This window comes from Vidua macroura, chromosome 17, assembly GCF_024509145.1.
Source record: "Vidua macroura isolate BioBank_ID:100142 chromosome 17, ASM2450914v1, whole genome shotgun sequence".
NCBI classification, from domain to species: domain Eukaryota; kingdom Metazoa; phylum Chordata; class Aves; order Passeriformes; family Viduidae; genus Vidua; species Vidua macroura.
This window is the reverse complement of record NC_071587.1, coordinates 9779808-9804006: the sequence shown is the minus strand read 5'-3', so window position 1 is coordinate 9804006 and position 24199 is coordinate 9779808. Positions and strand designations below refer to the sequence as shown.

The following is a 24199-nucleotide window of genomic DNA, read 5'->3' as shown; positions in this document are numbered from 1 at the left end:
CACACATTAAAAATCTAATCTCCAACACACCTTCACTAATCAAATAAAAAACTCGCTTGTAATCTCCCTTTCACATTCAGACAAAACCTCACAGGAAGCCCACTCTTATCTACTGCCTTCCATTGAGAGCCAGCACTCAGCAATCACAGCTGAAAAAGGAGAGATTATCTCTGCCAGTTACCCAGAGCTGAGATATTCATGGCAGGATGGGCTGTGAAGACACCCTGATCTGCTGTTGCTGACTTCATTAAGCCTTTTATAGGATGCCCAAGATAACATCTTTATCTGAGGTGAAAGAACAAACTTGTTCAAGAACATCCATCTTTTTGTGTTTGTTTTTCTAGATAAAGAACAATTCAATAAATTATGACAAATATTCATTCAGATTGGGATTTCCACTTTTATTTTTTCTCATTTCCCTGAAGAGGAAATAAAAGCTCTGACTGCATCAAGGTTTTATCTTTCCTGGAGTTGATTATTTTAACTGCATTAAGAATTCTCTGCTTCAGGTAACTGGGAAGACTTCACTCTAAAAAATGATCTCGAAAGGAAGCCTAATAATAAAACCTTTAACATTAACTAAATCCAGCCCAAAAAGTAACTTCATTTCTTGTTTATCTGAAGACTTGCACACAAAAAAGTCTGTCAATAGTCGGGATGAATTCTTCAGATTCATCTTACTGGGAATTTTACTCAGTGTTTGAGGAATATGTATGAAAGACCAGTGATCTTTATTCCCTCATTCTCATGTCTAGATAGAAAAATATGCAGCATCTTATTCCCTTATCTTGGATGTCAGCACCCTTCAGCACTCAGCCAATTTGCTGTAATCTGCACCAAAGCTGGTACCTCATTAGGGATTACACCAGCCCCTTGCACAAATACTTTAATCCAAATGATTAATACCTGACACCTGTTCATTCTCTTTATCTGCTAATGCGTTGAGAACTCTACAGGAATGTCTGTGATTTTGAAAGATCACACCCACGTACTCACCCCTACACAAACACCCATGGAAAGCACATAGACAACGTTTACATCTTTTAGATTTTTGAAGTCTTCATACTGAAACTCCCGTTATAGTTTTAGATACATTAAAGAAATGCAATGGCCATGTCCCAAGGACAGGATGGAAATCTCAACAATTAAAACGACCATTGTAAGGTTCTGAACATGAGGGTTGGTGAGAAGACAATTTCTTTGCATCTGCAAAGAAATTCAAAGCATGATTTTACCCCAGCTAGGTTTTCAAAGCAGGTATCATTCATCAGTGACCAATTTCATGTCCACATCCTAACAGAAATCCAGTCTGTCCCCTAAGATACTAGCTTCAGTTAGAATGACTTGTACCTGGCTTTTAGTTGTATTTTTCTACATGTTTCTTCAGAATTTGCTTCATATGCAAAGTACTTGGCTGAAACAATGATATCCCAGTCATGTCTCTTAAACACCAAAGAAATCATAGGATGTTACAAACAGGGCAGAAAACATCCTTTCCAGAATGACAAAACAGTTATTTCAGTCCCAATTTCCACTATCTTCTCATTTTATTCCCTGTAAAAGAGTTACTGGGTTTGGCCTATGATAGCCTCCTTTAAGTGTCAAAAATTCCTAATCAGCAAATATAATCACATGAGCAAAACCAAACAACTGTGAGAACTCATATAAGGATTTAATTTCTGATGCAAATAAATGTTGGCATGGCTCAGTCGATGCACTCCCAACTCAGAAGATTGATCCCATTGAAAATTATTCTGCCTCCCTTTTTGGCAAAGATGACAGCTGGGAAATCTGCACTTTCTGCTAAGCAGCAGCAAAATTAATCCCTTGCATCACCAAGCACTCCAAAAGCAGCCCTATGGATGCCAGTAGGGCATCACCTACTCTGTACAGGAACAAGCAGTTCCAGTGAGAGCAGGGACAAGCACAATTCAGTGACCCCCAAGAACAGCAGGAACAGGTTCTGCCCTGGCTCTGGAGATGCTCCCTCCACCTGCTCAGCCATGAAAGATGCAAGGACAGATACACTACTGGCATGGAAAGCAACAGAAAATCAGATTCCACAGTACAGCCAGTCTTTTATTTTCATGTAAAACATATCCACTGCTTGCTAACTTAATTATCTTATGAAGGGAAACTTCTTCCAAACAGTTGTGAGCTGGACCTTGTGACAAAGAGAGGCAATGAGAGCTGAAGAGAGGTGACAGTGCTAAAGCTTAAGTCTGAATATTGTGAGACATGAAAACTGTGGCCCTAACTCCTCTCCTGCACTCCAAATAAGTTATTATATCACTGCTTGACTGCTATAGCCAAGCTGCAGCTCAAGGTCAAAAGTCCAGACATTCCTGGTAAACACAAGAATTTTATGCCAGAAGTTTACATTTGAAATATGTTAAAAATCAAGTTTGCATAAAATCACAGCATTTCAACATTTATAGTTAGACATAAAAGAATAAAACCAAAGAGAAATAACACTACAAAACCTGTAACACTTATCTCTATGTGCTTTGCTGGCTATCATTAAACACACTAAACTAATTCAAGATTACAAACAAAGCCACCACCTCCTCTACCTACAATACTAACTTAAAAGTGGCAGTTCATTTCTTCCTATTCTCGAGTCAATGTATTACTCCCTTTTAAAAAATTAACAAGATTTTACATTTGCAAGATGTAGACTGAGCAGTAACACAGCCATGCTCCTCGGGAACAATCCAGCCTAATGTAAGAAACCTGTGCTCTTCTTAAATGCCACAGGAAGCAGTAATTATTCCAGGCCAGTAGGAACAGTTCTTTATAGCCAAATTAAGACAAAATATCACCAAGGTCTAGTTTTAAGGTAGCTTTTAGTATCAGGATAGTATTTCAATCTCTGATGCACAGAGCATGGCAGGGTAATAATTTGTCAGGGATGGCACCATGGATACCTACAGTCCAGTCTCACACCACACCTCAGTCTACTCAGACCTGCTGCTTGTGCCTTCACCTCCCCATCTCCCATTACAGAGAGGTTCTACTCTTTGTAAAGCCTCCTTTTTCAGTGTTGGGGAGTATCCCATCGAGTTTCTGCCAAAAGTAATGGAAAAGAACTGACTGGCTTGGGAGACCAGGCTGTCCCAAGTAGAAATGGTTGAACCAGAGGATGAAGAATCTACACCCTTTGAAGGTGGTGGAAAGAAAGGGTGTTTATGGTACCAACACCACAGGAGGGCAAAGCTCACTGAGGACATTTGAGTACACCAATGCAGTAAAATGACCAGAGAGAGCAGGTGAGCAAAAATTAATCCAGAGGTTTCTACACATCTGTTGAGATTCCCTTCCTCAATCTCCCCGAGGTTTTTTCAAGAAACCTTTGAAGGTACTGTAGGGGGATGAGGTGTAGTGATGTGGTGCCATGAATTATTCAGTAATGCCCATCCCTACCACCTCTCTACACCCAGGACACTCAGGACATTTCAGTGTAGCTTTGTGGGCTGCAGATTTTCTGCCATTTTATGTTTGGTACTGAAAAATTCTTTCAAATATTCATGGTATGAACACTCATCCTGCCTTGGTACAGAAAAGCCTATTAAATGCACATTCACATGACACCACATACCAACACACAGTGCTGATGACAATCAACTAATGAGATTTAAAATGTAAACAAACATTAACTACTTTTCTGAAATTTTCAAAGATGCAGAAACAAGTTTTCAATCTCCTTCTAGATTTTTCCATCATGAAAAATGAGACTTAATACATTTATAAATTTCACAAGATCAATACTTTTCAAAAGCAGAAAAATAATGAAGAGTTTAACTTTAAAATGCACTTTAGAACAAACCACTTTAACAGCTTACTTTTTAAAACACAAAGAAATGGATTAATTCCAAGAAGAAATAGCTTCCCTTAATAACAAGATAGACTCATTTGGTCTCTGTACTTGCAATAATAAAGACATTAATCTTTCCAAATTAAAATGTCTTTAGTCACACATTATAAAACCTCTCTGCTGTGTCTGAAACTGAAACATCTGCAGGCTTTCCATGGTTGATGTCAGGCTGCTCACTTACCTTACATAAGCCTCATAGGAAGGCCAGTGCCTCACAGGATGGAAACCTGTGCTCACACAGGTCAGCAGTCCTGCGTGTTTGCAGGGAATGTGGGACCACCTGGAAGTGAGGAATTTAATGTGTGTGCAGAGCAGCAGATTATCCCATTAGCAGCACACACAGACTGTGCCCAACAGCAGACAGAGAGCAAAGACAACGAGGGACTCCACAGAACAACAGAACTGCACCAAGCAAAACCACAGAGCAGCTCCCTGGTTTATGCCAAGCAAAACACATACACACTGAAGTTTATTTTGATGTCTTTCAGGTTCAAACCCTCATACTTCAGATGCCAGCACACAGGACCCGAGCAGTCAAGGGAAGAAGGGATGGGTAGGTCATGCATAGAATGAGAATGGCACCAGGCATTACAGGCATTTTATTCTGGGCAAGTAGCAAAAAGAGCTTTTTTGAGCCAGATTGAGGTTCTCACAGTTAAATTCAGCTAAATAGCAATTTCTCATAGAAATACTCAAGGCACTTGAGCAGCCAGCCCATCAGATATCTGGCAAACACTAAGATTTAATTTAGTAACAGATCCTATCTGTACTACAGATGTTGCCTGTCACAATTGCACAAGTCAGGAACGTTAAGGGCTACAACCCTTAATCAACAGAGTTGTGCTGGCACAAGTGCCTCCCACTGCTGTAATTAGATCTGCAAAACTGTACTTTTACCTGTCTGTGCTGTTTGCAGGGTGGGGCACGTGAGCACCACCCTGTGCAGTGGGCTCTCAGTGCAGCTGCACACGGAACCTCTATCACAGGCTCCTCCAAGCAGAGAAGCAGTTCATCTCGAGGGGGGGGGGAAGACTTGGAAAGCTCAATCAAATTCCTTGGGAGAAGTTACACTGGCAAAGAGATTCCAAGATAGGTGTGTAGGCAGGAGAAGCTTTGCCAGCTCAGCTCTGTGTCAGCAGCTGGGGACAGAACTGTGACAACAGCGCTGCCAAACTTTGGTAACCCCTACTAAGACAAGGCACTTGCACGGTGCACATCCTGCAAGCTGTAAGGCCATAATTGAATTTGGGAAACAAATTCATATTGACTGCAGTGCTTTTGGCATTTATGAAAACATTAATTTTAAGAGGGAAGTATTACATACATGTCATTTTTATTTTCTAGTCAGAGCTCCATGGGTAGCCTAGGCAGATACTGACTTAGTAACAGACTGACATTTGGCATTTCACTACTCCTACAACACCTTCTAAAGCCTTTACTCACATTCTTCTGAGTAAGATAATCCCATACTCAACCTAAAAATGAAAATTTAGCCCCCAAAAAACTGAGGTTTTGGGTCAGGTTTACTTCTGCTTTGAGGGTCTGAAGAGCAAGAGCAAAAATCAGATAAACAGATTTTGCCCATTAAGGAAAGCTGTGAGCACAATCAAAGCAGTGTAGAGAGCTCTACTGGTTTGGATTTTTTTCTCTTTTATACAGATTAAGAATCAATAAACACAACTTTAGATGGTCAAATGGTTAGATTAAAAGCCCAAGCATGATCATCTCTTAACAAGAAACCTTCTTAAAGCCTCCAGCAAAAGCCAGTTTTACAAGTCATAGTTGAAAGTTTAGTCAACAGAAGTATCAATTACAAACACTGCTGGGGTATCAATCAATGCACAGGATCTTTAGCACTCCTTTTCCATCATCTTGAATGAAAATATTTTGCAAATACATACTATATATTGGCTTAATGTTCAATTTCTGCAACTGAACTCGATCTCTTTGGCAACTGTCCAGGAAACACTGCTTCGGGAGGCAATTCACACCCTCTGGCATTTCTCCACCGGGGCACCAGGGAAATTAGTTCTTTATCAGGGCCGTTAGGAACATTCAGCTGTAAGTCCAACAGCTAAATCAGAGACTCTTTAACGTTTCACAATCCCACAGCTTGTTTATCTTTAAATAATCTATCATTTCTGATCCTACCAGTGCAGCTGTTGAAGAAAAAAAAAATCATGTGGTTATACAACTTTTTCCCTTATTTCATCTGTAAAAAGTGAGTTAAAATATAACCTCTGAAACTAGCTATCATTTTTATTCTTATTTCATCAAAACAGCTTAATTAAATGAAATAAACAGAAATGAACTTCGTCCAAATTTGGTGCAACACAGTAATTACAGCACACTGATTATGTTATTAAGGATGCAGTAAACACAGTTGAGTTTCCAGTTTTGGTTAGAATTTACTGGGAGAACATGCATAATGCCCATTTAATATGTGTGTTTGAGCTGCCTAACTGGAAATTTAAGCTTTTTAACCTCATAGTCTATCAGTGCTCTTGAGACCACCATCAATAACACCTGTCAAATATCTGATTATTTCAGAAGCTGCCTTAGATAAAAACTTCCCAGCAGTGAACTGGGGAGCTGAGAACTCAGGCCTGACTGCACACACCAACAGGAACAAGCTCTTGCATAGACTGGGGAAACCTTACTCCTACTAAATTCCTCTCCTTGTATCTCCTACCACTGCTCTACTACTTGTGGCACAAGAGACACACGGCAGAAAGTGCACCAGAGAATAAAACTGGTGCAGAGACACCAGTTCTGTCAACTAAAGCCATCTAATGTCACTCTCGCCCAGCCCAGGCCCTGCTCCTACTTCCATCAGTTCGTTTTATAACTCTCAGCCCAACCCCTTTAATCCTTGCTCTTCCTCTTCCCACTAATACCTCCAGCTTAAAGTTTCAAGCTGTACAGAATTAAAATCCCACTGTCCTTACGTTACAACTATAAAGACAATTACTATCTTAAACCAGAAACAAATAACGTGATCAACTGCCAGAAAAATCTTAGCAGTAAAGCTGGATTAAGCAGAACAAATACTGGCTTTTGGGAGTCCACTAGACACTGAAAAAATATTTAATTTTATCTACTAACCTAGATTCTATTCTATTTGCATTGTTTTGAGGAATTTCAGGGTTTTCGTGTTGCTTTTTTAATTCAAAATCCATCTTTTAATTATATGAAAACACCCTCTGAATCATGTGTGAATAGACATTAGTTTATGTTATTATTTTATACTTCAACAGTTTTAAAAACTGCAGTTATTTTTTCACTGTACATATATTTGCAACATAGCAAAACCTTCATTTGCATACCAACAGAAAATACCCCTTTAAAGGAACAACCCAAAAACTTTGCAAAAAAGTTTTTAAAACGCTGGTGTTGAAAATACAAATTATTTGATTTTCTAATCACTGGAGTCAAGCAGTCTCAATGGAGGCTGAAGGCCAACATGGGCCTTTAGTCTTTCACCCCAGTGCATTAAAACATGTTTATGTATGACATGTTTCTGGAACTGTCAAGGGAAAAAAAAAATTAAAGCCTAACTGAACAGCTATTTTAAGCTGACTTCTATATTTATTCCTACAGAAAGCTCTAAATGTCAAGGAACGATAACAAGCGGCTGGCACACATAAAAGTGGAGCACAACCCAGAATATCTACTACAATTAACACAGGACATGGTACACTTGGACAGTAACTACACATCGTTTTTCACTGACCTAGCAAATTTTGTTTGGAGAAGTAGCACCAAGACAGTTAAAGCTAAACTAATTCGAATTACCCTTTAAAACTGAGGAAAATACACAAAAAAAAAAAAAAAGCATACAGTGGAAAAAGTTACCACAAAATAAAGCAAAATATAGTTTAATATTACCTGCCAAATAATTTAGTTTAACACGACTATGATTACTAAATATTCAGAAGAGCTAGTTCTAAAAAAAAAGTGAACTCTATAATCCAGGGAAAAACCAAACAAACAAAAAACCCAGGGAATTTAGGAATGCTATATACACTCTTCTGAGTTAAATAAAAGGAATTGGCTTTTTTTTTTTTTTCTCTCCCTGAAGTTCCTGGAACGAAAATCCATGAAAGCCCATGCAAGAAAAAGAGCACATTACACTGCTTCAAAATTTTGGAGATAAAAACTGCAGGGCAAGCATAATACACATTCACTTTATAACACACTGTGAGATGATAACATTCTTTCTAAGTTAAAAAGGACAAGCTAATATAGTAAGATTTTCATAACCACAAATAAAACATAAGCCGTTGCTTGGAGGCATAAACTATTTAACTGTATGAAATAAAATTTGGTCGCCACCAAATACTTTTTTTTTTTGCAAGCCAAACAAACAGCTCCTAATTATCGCCACCTCCAAGAGACAGCATTTAAATACATTAGTACCATTTAAGTACATTAGTGCCAAGGATAGGAAATCGGCAAGGAATTTATTAAATATTTAAAACCGACCAACAATTCCTACTGTCTAAATATTCGGGTTTTTTTCTCCCTACAAAATACTCAGCAGAACATGATTAAGTTCAACTCCTCGTGTTTAACTCACCAATAAGGAGATCCCCTCGTTTGCCCAGAGAAAATCAACACCTCTCCAAGGCAGGGAAGTTCCAGTCCCACCCGCCGCAGCCCCGGAACGATTTCGGTCGGGCTCGGTTGGGTTTCTGCGTCCCCAAGGGCGCTGCCCCGCCCCAGCCACCCCCGGCGCGGGCCCGGGGCCGGTGGTGCAGTCGGTGGTGCCGTCACGAAGCAGCTTCCCGGCGTCAGCTTGGCCATGACGGCGACGGGCTCCGAGCACACCCGGCCTCTCCTCTCCTTCCCCCCAAGATGGAGGAGCCGCCTTCAGCCGCTCCGCCCGGGGAGCGGCCGTTCCGCTCCGGCCCCGCCGCGGCGTGAGCCAAAGGCTTCCTCCGGGGCCCCGCACGGAGCCGCTGCCTCCTCCGGACCGGGCCAGACGGTGCCGTGCCCGCGCCCCGCTGCTCCCCGGGGAACCCCCCCACACACACCCGAGCCACTCCGGCCGCCCGCCCGCCTCCATTTTATAGCGAGCCCAAAGGCGGCCGGGCCGCCTTTCCCGCGACCTGCCTGCCGCAGCCGCGGCCCCGCTCCCACTCTCCTCCCGTCCCGGTGCTCCCCCACCCGCCTCCCGCACTCACCGCGAGCAGGGAAGGGGAGCTCTCTCCGCGGCCGCCAAAGGTCTCAGCCGCGCCGCGCCGCCATTTCCTCCTCTCTCCGCGGCAGCGCCGGGCGGGGCCGCCCCGCCCCCGCCACCATCGACACCGAGATGGCGGCGGCGGGGCCAGAGCGCCGCCCTTGGCGCGCGCCTCCCGGAGGACCCGGCGGGCGCTGGGCGGGAGAGCGGCGGCCCCGCCCCGCCCCTCGGCGCCCTCCGCGCCATGGCGGCCGCTCCGCTCCGCTCCCCACACGGGGCCCTCAGAGCCATGGCGGCTCCTCCTCACACGGCGCGGCGCCTGTGCACGTTCTGCGCTCACTCCCCGCACCCCTCGGGGCTCCCTCAGGCCCGCTCCCGTTTCTCCGCTCGCAAACCCGGGCTGGTCCCGGGAACGGCAGCTTTAGCCATGATTCGTGAGGGTGGACGGGCAGCGGAGGAACATGGCAGAGGAGCCAGGCTGCTGCTGCACAGCCACCCGCTCACAGCAGCTGTGCTCCCCACCTGTGCGCATTCCACTGGGACTTGGATGCTTTTTCTGTTCTACTCACACTGTTTGGCAAATAGCTGCCGTAATGCCTTCCTCTGACTCCCAAGTTCGGAGTGCTGAGAGTGGAATGTTCTCTGAATCTGCCCATCCAACACATGGCGCCTCCACAGGAAACATCCTTGGTCAATGATCAAGCTACTAGAAAACCACTGCAGGATCCAAGTTGCTACAAATAGCTACAGATAGTTAACTTCCATTTACGTGTGGAATTCCTTCTGTCGCTTTTTGGGATATTGGCAACCAGAAATATCTACTCCTGACACACACTGAGGGATCCCAAGGGGTGCAGAACACCCCAACACCATACAGAGACTCCTGACCTGGGCACCTGAAGAGCCTTTAGACAGCTGGAGGTGCAAGGTTTGGCTCTTTGATTACCCTGATCCTGCACATTTTTCCTCTTGGGTTGGTAACACAGGTTTCAGGTGGATTCCAGATAGAGTGTTTACTGAGATTAAGGAATGAAAACAAAAAAAAAAACAAAAAAAAAAAAAAACAAAAAAAAAAAAAAAAAAACACAAACAAACAAAAACAAACAAACAAACAAAAAAAAAAACCCCAAAAAAATCTACCTAGAAATAATTCTACAGAATTACAAGATTCTGTCAAGTAATTTGATTACATCTTTTAGGAGTCTATTCATGACACTTCTGGTGGCAAAAGCTCAGGAAAATGTTGGAAAACCTGCTACTAGCATAGTGAGCCTCTTTCTCCAGCTGTAAAACTGGGCAATTTTAATACTTCACCCAGGAACACCAAGAGGTAAAAAGCCACAACAGATTCCTGTGCAAAAGTACAAAACACCACAATTACGGGCAAGCAGGAATTCAGGTTTTGTTCTGCAGCTACAGAGCTGCAATAAATGAAATCACATGGAGGGAAAATACCTTAGTGTTTGGTAGATCAATCTGCCCTGTGATTTATGCTCTGGGAAAAGCTAGTGATATGCTTTTAATGGACAAATTTAGCTGAAACCCAGGAATTACACACCAAGAGGGAACACACAAAACAAGGAATTCAACAGCAGCGGGGAATGGGGGATGCCTGCCACAAGGAATCCTGCAGTGAAACAAGTATTAAATTCCTCTTACACACATTTAGTAAGAGGCTTACACCACTTTAACGCAGTGGTGATGCAATCTGCACCCCCAGAGCACACTACACTTTAAACCACAAAACCTCTACATCTTTGTGTTAAAGCCAGTCAGATGATCTACCTATGCTGACTAAACATGTGTCACCTTCATCAGCAGCATCTCACTTCTTTCCCTGCCTTGTTGTCTTCCTAATTCTTTTCCTTTTACAGCCTAATTTCTTTTAATTTGGGAAATTTACTCCTGGATTACTGCTCTGAATCTACATCATCCTGGCAGCAAAGCAGGAGGAGCTTTTTTTGGTTATAAGGGTTTTTTTCACTTTAGGCCTTCTCTCCTGTAACATGCTTGTAATTTGTAACTGGTTTGAAATGAAAACTCTGCTGGGAAATCCTAGAAGGGATTAATAACCATCAATCAGCTTCTAAAACAGTCTAATAAGCACTTTTTCTCTCTCTCCTCAGACACCAGAGAAGCTTATGCTGAGATACCTGCAAATCCCTCAGCACTAACTCTCCTTAGAACTTTTTTCCACTTTCTTCCAAAACCTTTTGGTGGTCAGTGCACTGACTTTCCTCTGCAGCTGACACCTCTTATTTATGCCTTCAGCTTCCCTAATTAATGTTTTGGTTTTTTATCTTTGGTTTTCTAAAATTGGCCTTGCTTATATTTGTTGTGTCTCACACAAGGATTGTTACATGTGACCCATAAAACCTTGTGACAAGACATCACTGTTGTGTGGCACCAAGTTCCCAGATCTGGGATATCACTTCTCACCCACCTTCCCCTTAACCACTGTTTGAAGATGCACAATAGAAAAACAACACCTATTTTATGTTCATTCCTTCCCTCAGTTCTCTGTCACTGATTGCTCTGAGTGAGACAATTGCAGCAGCCAGGAAAAACTGCAGATGAGACATAACCCATGAAAAGAGCATGGATGAAAGCAAACGAGCAAGTCCTTCTCCCTCCTCAGTCTCTGGTGATTTTGTTGTATTTAACAGATAATTAATACATTTAAGTCAGAAGAGACTAATTTCTGTTGGCTGTGCTCCAAATTTACCTTTTTTCTTTTAGTGGAAAAAGGCCTCTGTCCTCAGAGCTCTGCACATCACAAAATAGACACATCAGGTGTCAAGGTAAGGCTTCTTCAGGATTCTTGATTCTCCAAGGCTCCTGGAGATTTTCCAAAAAGACTGGATGAGCACAGAGAAATACTTTAATGAGGGTTCATCATGTTCACATAAATAAAGTAACCCCCTTCTTTACCAGCTGATACAAACTTGCAGAATTTTCCCCCTCTCCAATTCCAGGTAAATTCCTTCCCTTCAATACGAGCATTTTTGTGACTTCTCCTGGAATTAGTGACTTTGGTTTGGGATTCACTCTGCATGACTCCAAATATTAGCCATCAAAACACCTCTTTGAAATTAGGATTTAACAAATCCTAATTAATGCTAAAAATCTATGAACTGCACTTACAGTTATTATAGGTTTCTTTTAATATAAATTTTGTCATTTTTCCCCCCAAAATCCACCTTTCCATGTTACTACTGCCCTCATCACAGTAAGATTCTTGTAGGACTGTGGCATATGGAAGCTGTATTTTGGGAGAATTTCCCAAGAGCAAAGTAGTTGTGCATTTTAATACAACTTGGGAGTCAAAGGAGTCAAACCTGCAAGGAGTCAAACCTGCAAGGTTTTCCCTGAGCAATAAAAGAAAGGGTTTTTTCCAACCTTTGAGAGAATTATGAAGGTTTTTAACAGAAGTCAGTGTTTGGTGCTAGGAAAAGAGAGAATGATGTAGGAAACCTTTTCCCCTGCATTGTTGCACAGCAGGGGATCTTCCTGGAGTATAAAATATGTATAATTTGTTACTCAATATACTGCTCAATTCCCCAAACATGCAGAATTTTCATTGCACTCAGAGCATTAGTAGGGAAAAAAAAAAAAAAAAAAGAATGGATCAAGACTTCCATCCCTGGTGGTGTTCCAGGCCAGGCTGGACTGGGCTTGGAGCACTGGAAGGTGTCCCTGCCCTCTATCAGTTTAGAGCTATTCTTCTTTTTCCTAACACTGTGGCTCCTGATGAAATGTAGCTGGCCATGATATTCTGCATAGAATCAGGACTTAAGACTTTGTTCTTTGTGTGTCTCTTCCAACTCGGGATATTCTATTATCCTGATTATTTATTACACCATAGGCTTTCTCTGTTTCAACATAAGCACAACTGTAATGAAAGTGAATTTTGGAGCCTGGGCTTTATTGCAGTTACAAAATAAAGAGTGAAAAGTGTACAAATGTGTCCATATTCCCCATCTGTGTGAGTGAAATTACATTTTTCTGAGGTGTATCATTTGCAGCATTTCACACAGACAAGTGTACATTTTAAGCCTGTTCTCCCTTTAAATGTATAAATTGAGGTTTTGTTGCAAAATGTGGAATATGTAAAATTTTCTGAAGGGAGGACGTTCTTTGAAGTTTTGGAGAAGTTAACAAAGTTTGGTAAGAAGGATGTACTAATGATAGTGGGCACAAAGAATGCAGAATTCATGGGCCACAAGGCCACCTGACAGAACTCCAAGATAAGGAAGACACCAATAAAGCCAATTCAGCAATTGCTCTGAAATCAGCTCCAAGTGGGTTAAAGGTAATTAGGGCAGGGGCAGATCGTGACCACTGATGGATCCAAAACACAAGACTGAGCATGCGGATTAATCAACTTGTAGCCAATGAACACTAATTCATTTGCTAAAATGTAAAAATAGTAAGAAATTTTGATAGTTGGTGTGCTGGCTTGTGGAATTGCCACCCAGCACCAGTTTATGTGCAGAACTGTAAATAAATCAAATACCTCGACTCTGTGTGTGGATTGGCTTCTTGTTCACCTGTGCAAGAACCTATTTTGGCAACATTGTTTTCCTGCTTTTTTCTGCAGCGACCCACAAGCCCCGGCGTGGGCTCATCAACGCCTCAGCAGCCACTGCGCGTTTCGGCAGAGACCATCGATGCTCAGCCAGGACAGCTCCCAGCCCAGCCGATCAGCACTCGAGGAAGCTGCGGGGGCTGCACAGGGGCACCGCAGGCTGTGCCCAGCCCGCTTCCCTGGCGGATGGCGGGGCCGCAGCTCCCACGGCCGCTCCCGACAACCGCTGCTCGCACCGACCCCGCGGTGACCGCGCACGAGCCGCCGCCGCCGCCTCACACGGCGGTTCCTGCGCCCCTCGCGCCGAGCACGGTTCGGATCAGCCTCTGCTCCAGCTGCTCGCGGCGGGGCCGGCGCTCCGTGCCGTGAGCCGAGCGCGGAGCGGGCGCGCAGGGCAGGAGGAGGAGGCGGGCGCGTCGCTCAGGGCTCAGGGCCCCGCGCCCGCCATGGCCGCCGCCGCCTCCGCGCGGCCCCGGCTCCGCTCCGCGGTCGCGTGTTCTCGCCCGCTCCCCGCGCGCTGATTGGCCGCGAGCGCCGCTCTCGCGAGACCCGCGCGCCTGCGGCCCGGCGGAGGCGGCGGAGGCCCCGCGTTCGTGCGTCGGAGCGGCCCCGGGCGCGCGCGGTAAGATGGCGGCGGGGGGGCCGCGCCGGCCTCGGGGCACGGCGGGAGCGGGGCCCTCACCCTGACCCGGACCCGCCGGCCCGGCCGGCGCTCGCCCGCCGCGGCTGCAGCGGCGGCGCCGGGCCTGTGGCGAGCGGGGCCCAAGCGCTCCCGTGGCCCAGCGCCCCTGTGGCCCGCGCAGAGCCGGGCCGGGCCGTGGCGGCGGGGGAAGCCGGGTCCCGGCGAGCCGAGCCGGGCCGCAGCATCAGCGCGGGGCGGTGGGGCCCCGTTCCCCCGCGCGGTTGCGGGCGGCGGAACGCGGGGCCGGGAGCGTTCGGGGCCCGGGCGGGTCGTGCTCCCGCTGTCGGAGTTGCCGGGTGCGGGGCGGCTTCGGCCGCGGGGCAGAGAAGGGAGAAGCTGTCGGAAGCGGCTGGCGATGAGGAGTCGCGCTGCCGCTCGTATTGTCTGACAGGGGTGGCGGTGCCTGTTGCTGTTCTGGCCGCCCGTCCTCCCCTTTCGCTGCCCCCGTGGTCGTGACTTGGAGGTAGAAATCACTAAATGCGGCTTTGGTAAAATGCTTTGCCTGCCAATCCGAACAGAAATATTGTCTCGAAAAATAGTGGAAATAACGTTTTAGTAGCGCTGACAGAAGAACTTTTGTGGGCAGCGAAGCTGAGCTGGTGTAAAGCTTTGAGTTGTACACTGGGTAAGATATCATGGACAGTTTTATAGCTGTGCAATATAGGGAGCTGTCTGAAGTTTTGGTGAAGATTTAAAGCAGATATTGTTTACGTAGGCATTGCTATAAGTGTTTGTCACAGTCTTTCTGGCTGGCTGTCAAACTCTGATTCGCTGGTTTCTCACTGTGATGCTGCATGTCCTGTGTAAATTCTATACAAGATTTTTATGGAGTGGATTTAAGAGTAAGTAGAAAAAAATTGTATTTGAATTTTTTATTCTGAGGTTTCTGGAAGCAGCTTTAGAGCCTGGCAAATAGATATAGGAGAGTGCAGGAATGATGAGGAAAAAAATGCAAAACTCTGGTTTAAGATGAAAGGGTCAATTTTGGATTATTTATTTAAAAGAGCTCATAGAAAGCTCTAAAGATGGCAGTAACACAATTCTTACACACATTAAACTTATTTCTTATTGAATCATGTTAAACGAGATGCTTTTCTTTTGTAGTTGGAGTCCAGGATGAGTTATGCAGAAAAACCTGATGAAATCACAAAAGATGAATGGATGGAAAAGCTTAATAACTTACATATCCAGAGAGCAGACATGAACCGCCTTATCATGAACTACCTTGTCACAGGTAAAAACAGCTGGCAATGCCTGGAGGCTCTTCATGTGTGACACATACTTGATCAGTTTGGGGTAGAATATGGAGCTGGATGGAGTGGAATTAAGGGCTGTGAGAACTTTGTCATTGCTGTTGGCTTCTCTTAGCAAAGCCCAACTGCTCTGATGTCCTTTTAGCTGCAGACTGACAAAGAACCAGAGACTGAGCAGTTCTCATGGAATACAGATGACACTTATGAGCCTGAACTCTTCTGCTAAATGATAGAGAAAACAAAGTGTTTTCTGCAGTGCTGTAAACATGACCTGCTTCTCCGTGATGTCCTTTTTTGTGCCATTGAAACAGCTCAAGATAAGTTGCTGTTGTTAAATAACAGTCTGAAAGCTGCAAGAACTATCAGAAGCAAGTTTTTAACTGGGCAGAAAGATAAACTCTGAAAGGGCGCTGTTGTCAAAATAATTTGAGACCAGAATATTAACCCCTTCAGCACACGGCCTGGCTTTATTCTTGGAACAGCCCAAACCCCTCAGGAATTGTTGCTAGTAATTAGGTGCATGCCATCCCAGGAAGCTGTGCTAGGGCGGAGGCATTTGTATCCATCTACACCCCTGTTTACACTGAGCGTAGGTGAAGCCTCTGAGTTGAAGGAAGAGAATCTTAGTGGGTGGTGTAAATCAGTTTTGTGTCTGTGAACACACAACCTGGGATTTAAAAGAGCTGTTATAACCTTAAATACTATACAAGAAAGTAAGATTGTATCTTCTTGTCTATCTTCTCAGAAAAACTGCTGGATCTGTGTAAACAGATCTGGGGCTGGAGGGTGAAGCTGGAGGCTTCACCCACTTGAAAATGTGACTTTCACAATCTCATTTTGCAATAAGCGCAGTACTTTAAGTATAAAACAGCCTTCCATGTTAAGAGGTATTGGACTACCAGTTGCTTCCCTGGAAAGTGAGCATACATGAGTTCAGAATGAATTAAGCATTTACTCTGAGATGCCTATGGATAAATGACTTTTTATATAGAGAAGAATTTTTCACAATTTTGGGTTAATCTTTAAACCCCCAAATTGCACAAGCAACACTCAAATACTTTCATTTAAGCTGGTAGGTTTTCTTCTAAAGTGTTTCATGCAATACATTCTATGGGTAAAATGTTCCTATTTCAGAGGGCTTTAAAGAAGCAGCAGAGAAATTTCGGATGGAGTCTGGAATTGAACCCAGCGTGGATTTAGAGACTCTGGATGAAAGAATAAAAATCCGTGAGATGATCTTGAAAGGGCAGATCCAGGAAGCCATTGCATTGATAAACAGCCTCCATCCAGAGCTGCTGGATACCAACAGATATCTCTACTTCCATTTGCAGGTGAGGACAGGTGGCAAACTTTTATCTTTGTCTTAGAGTTTGCTGAGAGAATGGGAAAAGTAGTAAAGGAATTAAGGTTACGTTGGGAGGTTTGTGACTGAACATGGACGCAATTGTGGGTGTTCTTGGCATTTTTTGGTAGCAGTGGGAAACTTTGTGGCATAGTGCAGGAACCACCATATACAGTTATTAACATGAAAACTTGTAACAGCAGCAGTGACCTGTGAGTTACCACTTCAGTTGCTGTTGGTCTGAATTCCTTTAGTAACCCATCTTCTCAAACCCTGTTACTCAAAAGCACCAAGTTCCCTTTTTCAGTAGATTTTGCAGCCAAGTTGCTGCTCCTTGTCTCACACATTGATAAGAATTGACCTCAAACTGTCAAATTACAGATTAGTTTTTGTCTCAAATTACACACCAGTGTCTGAATCTTCCAGGCTTGAAATAGTGGAGATTTGTTAATTTGTTGGGCTAATATTGCTGTGTCTTTCGTGTGTAGCAACAGCACTTGATTGAACTGATTCGGCAGCGTGAGACAGAGGCAGCTCTGGAATTTGCTCAGACCCAATTAGCAGAACAAGGGGAGGAGAGCAGGGAATGCCTGACAGAAATGGAGCGCACGCTGGCTCTGCTTGCCTTTGATAATCCCGAAGAATCACCATTTGGAGACTTGCTGAACATGATGCAGCGACAGAAGGTAGTCCTTCCTCAAAGGGAACTGATGTCTTTTATATGTATGTTATGAAAATAAAATCTAAATATTTTTGAAATGCTTAGAGAAAACTTATATAGTGATACACAAAAGAACAGAAGTGTTTATTGAGCAAGATTTTAAAAAATGGTGTTAATATATTCCAAATGTATTCAGCTGCTTGGCTCTCTTCCTTGCTTTCTTCAGGCTCATAGTCTGTGGAGCTTTGTGCTGGCCATTTCTGAGGAATTAGCACACTTGGTGTGATCTTCCCAGTGTCTGTGTGACTTTAGCAGTGTTAATTCTATGAAAACTGTCACTGAACTCTAGTTTTTCTTTTCCAGGTATGGAGTGAGGTTAATCAAGCTGTTCTAGACTATGAAAATCGTGAATCAACACCCAAGTTGGCAAAATTACTGAAACTACTACTGTGGGCTCAGAATGAGCTGGACCAGAAGAAAGTGAAATACCCCAAAATGACAGACCTCAGCAAGGGGACGATTGAAGAGCCCAAGTAAAATGTGTGCAGATGGACATCAAAAAATCTTAGTACTGCACAGTATACATTTATATCAGTCTGTGACTGAAATATTTTTACTACAGTACAGCACTCAATTCAGATTTTTCAATGAACATCTAATTTGAAGGGAGAAAAGTCCCTTTTAAATGCTGCAAAAACTGCATTGAAAGGCGCTGTATCTCTTTGGAAGTCTGACTTAGGCTATGCACTATAATACATTTTTAAAAAAACAATTAAACAGGACAGGAAAAATAGCATTTTTAAAAGTACAGAACTCAAGCTTTCTAATTGGCTGCTGATGTCTAGTTTAGTGGCCAGTGAGTTAATATGGAGTTATATTGGCAACTGTTCAGTTTAACTGTCTCCTGTTTGAAATGTGTATATAGAACAGTGAATATTTTCTACCTTTAAGTTATAGCCAGATATACATTCCCCTTAAAAGTAACTGGTCAAGTTTTCATCTATAAACTTTGCAGTAAGGTCAACTTTTTGCTTAGGAAATAGTGTACAAACTTGTAAATCATAATTTAAGGACTTTTGGTTTGGTTTGTTTTTTTTCTCCTTGTTTCTGACTTCTTGGTGCTTTATATGGTGAGAGCTATGTTCATAATGGATCAGTGACCCATCTTTTCAGGAGGAGTATTGATGGAAATAGGTTTTTTCCTAATATTCACAAATGACCAAAACGGCCCCAGAGGCATTTGAAAGGTTTTTTTTAACAGGGGCCTTTTCCCCCTCTATGTTAAATTTGCAGCGATTCCAGTTGGCTGCTACAGCTTTGAAGGCCACTGGATGTCTGGAAGCTGAAAGATTTGTGTTAGGAAATCAAGTGGTGGGGAGAGATGCTTGTTGAAGCCTCTGATGCATCATCTTGTGCAGGATCTGCCTTCATGCTTGCTGAATAAGAATTGTAGTTTTAGAGCTACTTGGGCTGTTTTTATGCCTTGAGCTAAGCAAAGCAGGGCTGTCTAAAACCAGAAATTTGCATTTTGTCACTTCTTCCATACCTTTCTGAAGAGATGCAGTTCATCCTCATCTGTATTTGTTTACTGACTGTCCTCACTCCAGTTAGAACTATAGTTGTAATGTGAAGTCCAGACTTTCAAGTCAACAAATTGTAATCTTCTGGGTATGGGATGTTCTGATCTTGCCAAATCTATCTCTAGATTTTTAGGTCTATAGATCAAGTTTTGCCAAGCACAGAGCAAGCTGATGAGTGAAACAGTTTAACATCATGAGACACTGGCAGTTGTCACACCAGTCCCATACTGTACATAATCTAGTCTTGTATGGTAGGTATTACCCTGTAGAATGAAACTTAGTTTTCACTTAATTTTACTGGAATACTTAATGCATTAAACTGTATAAAGCTTTGCAGATACACCTGGCTTAGGGGAACTAACAAAACCTGTTACTGATTGCATTACTGTGAACACTGTTTCCTTGTGTAGCTATTTTTGGGGGGGAAGCCATTGTTTGTTAAGCAGCTGTGAGAGATGCAGAGCACCATGGTTAAGCGAGATGATGGATGTAACAAAATCATTTGTTCCCATTTCTTACTGATTGTTCTGTTCTCCAGTTTGAGGCATTTGGGGTAGGGAGGTCTTCAAGTTTATATATAACAAACATGCTATCAGTAGCCCCCCAGCTACAGCAGCAGTCTGGCTTTCCTTCACCCAGGCTGGTTATTCTAACACCAAACTTTTAACAGTTGTGGGTTTGGTTGTTTTGGGGTTTTTTTTAAATTTTTTTTCTTTTTGAAGTCGGTTAATGTCTGAAAACCATGTATAACTTTTAGTTTGTGAGAAACTGTATGGTTAATGTAACTTTGTTTAATAACAAACTGCAGAAACAAAACTGGAATAGCTCTAATTTCTTCATGTAGAACTGATCAGCTTTTCCTCTCTATTCTGACACTTGTGTTGTTGAATCTCCTGTAAAGCTTCTCCGGGGTGAAGTGGAAAGTGGTGCGGTTTTGTGGCATGATGAGCATTTTTCTCCATGAGAAATGCAGTATTACAGCCCTGGGTGAGAAGTTCACTGTCCTTCTAGAACGCTACCTTAATTCCATAGAGTATTTGGGCAATGATTGAGCATAGATTACTTGAATTTCCACTAGCTTGGTTTTTTTTTTTTTTTCCCATTAAAAAATAAACACGTTTTTAAGGGGTTTAATATAAAATTAGTCTAGAACTACTTCACTTTGTTTTTATGAACATGCCACATTGATAAGCAGCTTTAATCTGTAAAGTTTTTGGTAACTGCAAGAAGATACTCGAAAGCTATGCATTTTAGAGAAAGCATAAAGGTAGTGATATTGGTACTTCTAAGGATCTTTATATTAGTGTATATAAAATAGTTTGCATATACAAATATAATATATAATCTGTTTGAAATATTCTTGAATGGTAGGGGCTGTGAAACATATTATAATTTATGGAAATATTGTACACAGTAAACAGATGTCTCAGTACACAAATGAATTTTTGTCATATGCATGAGAAGTGTCTTATTTGGTGACTACTAATGAATGGGCTTTTGTTAACCCATTTTTGTTAGATAACCACTTTAACAAATACTATTAAATGCCACTTTGATCAGTTTGCTTTAGTGTAAAAATACATATTTTGTTCCAATGAATTTAGAATAATATGAAAATAACTTTTGTAAGAAGATTTTTCCAAACCCAACGTTGGCAGACAGATCTGGTCATTAGAGGTGGTGCACTTATCTTCCCCCAGCCTTGCCTTTGATGAAAGCAAATAAGATTTTTTCATTCATGCTATGGATGTGGAGAAGCTGGATTGTAAAATATCCTGTCTTATACCTCTGCAGAAAGGCTGCATAGCAAGTGTGTTTTGATTAGGCTACAAATCTCCCTCCTTTTCCCAAAGCCATCACCTCCCTGTAACTGTCTTTGCTGTTCTCATGTTTTGTTTCTGCCTGTCAAATCTAAGCTGAGCTGTGGCTGCTTCTGTTGTACAAAGGAGGGATTTTGGAAGGGTGGGGGTTCACAGACTTTCCTGAAGATGAAGTTGTGGTGGTACTTTGAGAAATACTTACTGAACTGTTGAATTTTATATAGTTGGAAAAGCAGAGGTTGCTGCACCGAAACTTAACAGCAGAATTTTGAGTAAAGCATTTCCTCTCAAGACTTTTGAAGAGGCAAATGTACACCTTTAAGCCAGATGAAGTACCTGTCTCTAAGATGATTTCATTGAAACACTTTCAGCTCTTCCTCCCACATTAAAAGAAAAATTGAAAAGAATTCTGCCTCCTTTCCACTCCTTGTAAATACAGGAAAAGCCACTACATTATTCCAGGGTGATTTTATTGTTTTTAATTTGTAATATTTATGCTTTGTATGCTTGAGTATAAGCTTAAAGGCATTACTTAAAAAAATCCTTGACTAGCTGAGTGTTGTTCGACTTATTTCAAACCACCTTTTGTCCAAGTGGGTTGCAAAGCTCATTAAATGGAGTTGGATCCCTGTGTGTCGTGTCTTCACGGGAAATGGGGCCGCTGCTGTCAGCCACAGCTGAGAGCATCCTTGAGAGCCAGAATAGAACAGGATATGGAGTCCTGTTTGCCCTAAAATCTGCCTTGAGGCTACAGGTTCTGACCTGCACTGTAGCTGTCTCTTCCCTCCAGAAGCGCCACCATGTCAGGAATTGTTTCTGCTCTGCTGACCTTAACAAAAAGGGACGAGGAGGCTTTGTAGCTTTTGTGTGAGATGATGTCCCCAGCCCTGCTCGGTGCTTGGTGTGCTCAGCTGAGCAGAGACAGAACACAGAGCTCATGAACAGCACCCTCAAATGGATTTGTACTTCTCCATGGGCACCTCGAGGTGCTACAAACTATTTTTATTCCTTTCTGCTCCCCTCCTGCCTTCACCTGATTAAGTTAAGCACCAAGTTGGTCAAACCACTGGTGGGCTGCATGTTGATGATTTCAGGCACTCAGACCAGGAAGCCCTAAGTGTTCTGTCATGCTCTTCATGAGGATTACATGATTCCAACACTATCCTGCTACCTTGTCTCACCTGGATGAGTTGCTGCATGGAAGTTGCTGTTCATTTACAAGCAGGCTCAATTCTTGGATAATTTGCTTTTTTTTTTTTTTTTTTTTTTTTTTTTTTTTTTTTTTTTTTTTAGTCTTTCCAGTGTATTGCTGCCTAGTAATTTTGCCAAGTTGGATTATTTAGCAGTAGAAACCCAGGTGTGTTCTTTATTGTGTGGCAAAGTAGCATTGAAACTGTGCTGGATTAGGGAGATTTCAAGCTGAATTTGCTGTCCTTTCAGGAGACAACAATTGTCCTTCATGGAATGTATGAGCCTATTGCTCCATTCATATCCTTTCAGGAATTGATCCTAATCTGTACTTAACTTTATAAAATCTTCAACTAATGCAACACTGTATGGGTAAACTACAGGGATAGTAAGTGTCAGGTCAAATATTAACCCAAGAATCTTTTCTTTGGTTTAATCTTTTGACAGATTAAGCTGAACACAAGAAAAATGAGAGGAGTTTGTGTACTTGTATAAGATTATTTTCTTTAGTCAGTACCTGTTCTCTGAGCTGATTCCATTTGTCATTTAATCAGCTTGGTAGGAGGTTTGCTTATAGAAAATCATACAGCAGTAAAAGGAATGATGTCTGTGTATTTACTCTTTAGATTTATTTATGTGAATGTGATGGATGTTGCACTCAAACATTTTCAACTGCAGCTGGTTTGGACAGTGAAAGTAGCTTCTTATCTGAGAGGCAGATTAGTCAAGCTCCTAATTGAAGAGGTGGCACTGAGCAAGACAAGGAAAGGAACAAAAGAGTACAAAAATAACAAAAATTTGTGATTGATTTCCAACTCGACTACTAACTCACTGAAAGTATGATTCATTGTTGCAGTGTCAGTGTTGGAAGTGTTTGCACCCCTCAGCAGTGAGACTGAACACAGGATCCCTCATTCCTGGCTATGAGTTCATAAGTTTTCTGGATCTGTGGTTACTCTACCATGCCCAAGGCCTCTTCAGTTCTTTCCTGAGCTTATTGCATGGATTTCACTTCTGTAGTTACATCAGAGCTCATCTCCCCTCCTGCTTCGAGTTAACTGAACTCCAAACATACAGTTTAAAAAACCCAAAATACATTGAACCATGGTTTACATTTTGGCTGCAATTTGCCATGACTTGGCTCCCTCTTCTGGAAAAGGGGACAGTAGCAGATAAAAATACTCTCAGTTTCATTTCCTGCCCAAATAAAGGGAGGAAAGCCTACAACTAAATGAAAACTAAGGTGGTTACTACACGTGGTTCCCCTCAGTCTCTACTTGCAGCAAAGCTCGTTGTATTTGTGCTCTCTGTGTGCAGCAGGTCTGTGTGACTGTGCCTGACTATGCCACAGGCCTTTTGAGGATGATCTCTTTTTTTTCTGAGGAAGAAATACCAAAGCAAAGGATAAAGTATGACTTGATGATTTTTGCTTTTTTAGCAACCTCCTTCTCCTGGAACTGTCTTTGGTATGTAAGGAACCTTCTGGTTATTTCACTCTCAAAGGTTCAGCTCAATAATCAGCCTCCTGATTTATGTAGCAAGCTGTTCATCAGGGGCCTGCCAAGGGATTCATGTTGGGAGAAGAATATTTGAATTACCTAAATATTAGTCTGCTAAAGGCTTCATTCCACCAAGGACTGAGAGGTTTCTGGCTGCAGGAATAGCAGACAGGAGGTGTCTGCCCTGCACCTGCGCGTTTTGGTGCAGCCCAGCAGCTCTGGTACCTTTCCCAGGGGCCATGCACGACCTTGCTCAGGCTGTGCGGGAGCTCCTCCATCCTTTGCTCACCTGCAGTTTTGCCGTTCTTGCTTCCAGGCTGCAATCGGCCACAGCATCACCTGAACGGTGCCTGAACAAGGCTCCTCCGCTGCTCGTTCATGATCTTTAAGTGAGTCACGAGTCCTTTTGTTGTGGACTGAGATAACCATCATTTAAATTATTTATTTCCGTAAAGGAGTTTGATTATCTCTTTCAGGTACAGCAAGGCAGCGCCTCTATCCAACAGACATAAATCAAGCTGTAACAACAC

The 24199-nt window shown here is 42.8% G+C and overlaps 2 protein-coding genes and 1 long non-coding RNA gene across 5 annotated transcripts in view; 1 reads left to right on the top strand and 2 right to left on the bottom strand.

The window, feature by feature from the left end:
• DIDO1 (death inducer-obliterator 1) overlaps positions 1-8680 on the bottom strand; it is a 47169-nt gene extending 38489 nt beyond the window's left edge. The window contains 2 exon segments of the mRNA XM_053992787.1: positions 8454-8626; positions 8629-8680. Of these exon segments, the coding sequence (XP_053848762.1) occupies positions 8454-8626; positions 8629-8680 (225 nt within the window).
• A 3009-nt stretch (positions 8681-11689) lies between these two features.
• LOC128815781 (uncharacterized) lies at positions 11690-14064 on the bottom strand. Its single transcript, XR_008439715.1, has 2 exons — positions 13573-14064; positions 11690-11894 (listed from the first exon to the last, which is right to left on the bottom strand). It is a non-coding gene; the product is annotated as an uncharacterized LOC128815781 (long non-coding RNA).
• Positions 14065-14184: 120 nt separating this feature from the next.
• Positions 14185-21613, top strand: GID8 (GID complex subunit 8 homolog). 3 transcript variants are annotated; one of them, XM_053992791.1, is made up of 5 exons: positions 14185-14266; positions 15431-15560; positions 16714-16910; positions 17410-17607; positions 17946-21613. In XM_053992791.1, exons 2-5 carry the CDS (start codon positions 15443-15445, stop codon positions 18117-18119), a joined length of 687 nt encoding a protein of 228 aa, XP_053848766.1. In that variant the 5' UTR covers positions 14185-14266; positions 15431-15442; the 3' UTR covers positions 18120-21613. The 3 variants fall into 3 exon arrangements, with proteins under 3 accessions (XP_053848766.1, XP_053848765.1, XP_053848767.1); XM_053992790.1 differs by lacking the exon at positions 14185-14266 and adding an exon at positions 14613-14789; XM_053992792.1 differs by lacking the exon at positions 14185-14266 and adding an exon at positions 14799-14951.
• The last annotated feature ends 2586 nt before the right edge of the window (positions 21614-24199 follow it).